Raw genomic sequence first — 4,001 nt, 5'->3', positions numbered from 1 at the left:
TTTTTTGTAGGTTGCTAAAACTGAATTTGATCTTAATACTAACCAGTTGATGAAACATCCACAAGCTGAAATGTTAGATGTTCTCATGAACATACTGTTATCTCACATACAGAATGTGGCCTATAATAGTAAGTGCATTGTATAACTATTGTTGTTTACAATGTATGAATGGTTAAATGTTACGTTTAGGCTCAGGCGTAGCTGTGTGGATATGGAATTGCCATAATGTAGTTTTGGGTTCTGTCTCACTGCCTAGTACCTTGGGTAGGTCCTGATACCCTTGGACTGTCCAATGCTCTGCGAGTTGAATTGATAATTGTGTGTGTGATCAGCATTTGTTTTCCATGCTGGCATGGGTTTGATAGTTTGACTGGGATGGTAAGCCAGAGAGCTGCACCGGGCACCAGTTGTCTGTTTTGGCTTAGTTTCCACAGCTGGATACCCTTCTTAATGCCAACCATTCTACAGTGTGTACTGGGTGTCTCTTCTATGTGTCACCGGCATAGATGCCTTTCACATGTCACTGGCCATGACCACACTTTCACTTAGCTTGATGTGTCTTCTCGAGCACAGCAGTTCACCATAAGTTTGGTCACTTGACATTGCCTCTGGGAGCTGTATAAATACATACATGCACACATGTGCTCATGTGCACTTGCATATGTTTGTTCCTGTGTGTATGAGTGAATGCTTATATTGCATGTCTTTATGCTATGTGTTATGCTATGAGCAAACTGTGATGTGGGGATTATATTCCTTGCAAAGAGTATACGTGGTCTGATCAGTAAGTATTTGGACTGTTGTCATAGTAATGAAGCTAAAGCTGCTTGGTACAGATTGACCTTGAACTCTGCTGTGCATGCGCACTAATTTTTAATGTTCTAGCTCACTTCTGCTGTTTACAGCAGTGCTTGCTTGGAAGAAATGTATGTAGCCTGTGATAATTGTATTGACCATCACAGAGAAAGTTGAGCAGAGAATCTGCTTCAAGTTTTGCCAAAAACTTGGTGATACCTGCTCAGAGGCCTACACAAAGTTTTCAAAAAGTTTTCATTGTTCTCAACACAATTAAGATCTTGTGCGACTGAAACTGGAGTGTCTTTTTGGTCAGCTGAAAGCAGTTTTGGCACAAATCTGGTAGACCTGTCTCATACCTAAATCTTTAGTGATAATGAACTGTAATTAATCTGCACATCCTCTGATAACTCACAGATGGTGATTCGACAATTTCCCAGCTGCATGCACATATGCGGTGTTTTTCTCAGTTCTGCTGGTTGCGGGTCTCCTAGAACGTTTGTCACTATCAACATTTTATCAGATATCTTGGATACGTCTGACCCACTCGTACACTTGCATGTGGCTCATATACTCCTCTCCATACACTTTCTGCAACTTAATATAGGCCTCTGAGCAGCTTTTGCCATGGTAACTTTGTCTGTCATGGTCAATGCGACAATCACGCACTACACACTTTCCCGCCAAACACTGTTGTAAACTGTGGAAGTGAGCTAGAATGTTAAAGCTTAGTGTGCATGCACAGCAGAGTCCAAGGTCACTCTGTGCCAAGCAGCTTCACTCTGTGTGCTCTAGCTTTGTTACTGTTGCAACAATCTGGATACTTATTGATCAGATCTTGTATTATATAGCCATGTGCTTTTGAAGATCAGTGGAGAAGCAGGTGATGGTTCAGGACATGAAGGTTACGTGGCTGTAAATTACTGCCTCAAATAAGTTCTATCCAAATCATCCTAGCATAGAATGATGGACATAAAACACTCAAATGTATAAATGATTATGTATAATACTGAACATATCTTGCATAAGTTGTGCCAGTATGCTGAAGAGGTTCACTTTCCAGTCACGTTTTGGGATTTGATCCAGCTGTATGACACCTTTGGCAAATGCCTTTTACCATTGTCTTCATTTGTTCCAAGCCTTATAGACATGGTATTGAAGCTCATTGAATGGACTGTACTTGTTCATTGGTGGTAGACTTTATCTATCACCTGGTTTAACACTGACACCCTTGTAGGTAACACCACTCTGCTTAGAGCACTGCAATTTGATTTCTGATCTGAGGATGGCATGATATCTTGATCTGCTGTGTCCTGCTGCAGCAACCCAGAGGCATTGGTTTCTTCCTCTGTTTCCTCCACTATTGCAACTCCTTCAAAAACTGAGCTGTGTACCTCTCTTTCTCCTCTGACCAAGGTCCCATACTATTTTTGTGTTACAGTTCTATATTTAAGAGATGAGGAATTATGTACATTATTTACATTTGACAGATATTTGTCCTCATTCTGTTTGTTGTTAACACAACATTTCGGCTGATATACCTTCCAGCCTTCATTGGGTGTCTTGGGGAAATTTTGAAGCTGGGTTCTCATTCCTCAGGTACTTTTTTTTTGTTGTTGTTGTCATCGTCGCTGCCGTTGTTGTTGCCGTTGTTGTTCAGGTCACTGCCTGGAATTGAATTTGGAATCTTGGGGTTAGTAGCCCGTGCTCTTAACCACTGTGCCATATGCCCATGAGCATATGGCATAGTGGTTAAGAGCACAGGCTACTAACCCCAAGATTCTGACTTTGATTCCAGGCAGTGACCTTAATAATAATAATAATAACAACAACATCAAAAAATACCTTAGGAATGGGAACCCAAGTTCGAAATTTTCCCAAGACACCTAATGAAGGCTGGAAGGTATATCAGCTGAAACATGTTAACAACTAACAAGATGAGGACAAATATCCATCAAATGTAAATGTATATTTTTGTGTTGTTCATATAAGCATTTAAATGTTATTCAAGTTATACAGGCCACCTTGTGTATGAATGAGTTATATATAGATTTAAACAAATATTTGGCAGTGTGTGTATCAATGATTTTTAGCTTTACCACAAGTCCATGATTGCAAGAAAAGATATAAAGAAGTATACTTGATCTGATTACTGCCTCCTATTTAGAGAGATGACAGGCAAAGCAAATTTAAACTCAAAATAAATGCCAATATTTTGCTCAGCACTATTAATTTTAACTATCTCACTGTTTTTTTTTATTTATTTAATAATTATTTCTAACATAGCTTCTGGGCCAGAAATTTGAGGCAGGATGGTAGACTGCAATACTTGACTGATACTTTAATTTATTGACCTCTCTGTGATTTGAATTCACAACATAAAGAGTTGGAACAAATATCACAGTATTTCAAGCTTCAGGCTCAAATGAGTCTGTCACTCTGCTGTCCTTGTTGGGTTTAACATTATCTGTTTTGATCTCTTTTCTGTAACATGAGATAGTACTGTAGACACTCACAGAACAGAAAAGTTTAACACTGTTCTTGAGTGTGGCTCTATATATGGAAGGCCTGTTAATACATTGTACATAAATGTTATCTAAAAAATATGAAATACACATCAGTAGGTATTTTGTGGGTGTATCTGTGACAAAATGCATTGTAGTCAGTATTGATGTAATTTAATTTTTCTCTGTATACGATTTCATCTATATTTTGTCATCAGTGGAGGTGTTAGAATTGAAAATGTTGAGGCTGTAAACTTAAACTTAAGATGCTACAAGTGATCCATAAATTTTTAAACCATTGTCTTTTTTGTTTCATTATTAGATTTTGAGAATACCTCATTACCGGATGGTAATATGCAAACTAAAATCGATTTGCCTAGTTGTAAGAAACTGTATCGTGAATTATTACTTATATTTGAGAATGTCATCTTACCAACTCACAAAACTTATCATGTACAGTTTTTCATGTTTTATATATGTAAATATCATATAGTAAGTAGAGTTTTTTTTTCTATTTTGTTTCCTCCTTTTTTTATTTTTTGCATAATTATTTCTGTATGTTATGTCTGTAATTAACTGCAAGAATTTATTTTGTTAACCCTTTCGTTACCAAACCGCCCAAAGCTGCCCGAAAAAAATTTTGGTTCATGTGACCAAGCTGCCCAAAACCGCCCGTAATCACCTATTCATATTTAAATGAGA

At 37.7% G+C, this 4,001-nt stretch overlaps 1 protein-coding gene across 2 annotated transcripts in view; it reads left to right on the top strand.

Moving 5' to 3' along the window:
- Positions 1–4,001, top strand: part of LOC106882567 (RNA polymerase I-specific transcription initiation factor RRN3) — a 57,305-nt gene that overhangs the window by 18,888 nt on the left and 34,416 nt on the right. For both annotated transcript variants that reach the window (XM_014933287.2, XM_014933294.2), the window contains exons 9-10: positions 11–128; positions 3,622–3,791. In XM_014933287.2, the coding sequence (XP_014788773.1) occupies positions 11–128; positions 3,622–3,791 (288 nt within the window). The remainder of the gene's footprint in view (positions 1–10; positions 129–3,621; positions 3,792–4,001) is intronic.

The sequence above is a fragment of the Octopus bimaculoides genome, chromosome 6 (genome assembly GCF_001194135.2).
Source record: "Octopus bimaculoides isolate UCB-OBI-ISO-001 chromosome 6, ASM119413v2, whole genome shotgun sequence".
In the NCBI taxonomy this organism is placed as follows: Eukaryota; Metazoa; Mollusca; class Cephalopoda; order Octopoda; family Octopodidae; genus Octopus; species Octopus bimaculoides.
Note: the sequence above shows the minus strand (reverse complement) of the source record. Positions and strands in the feature narration are given on the sequence as shown.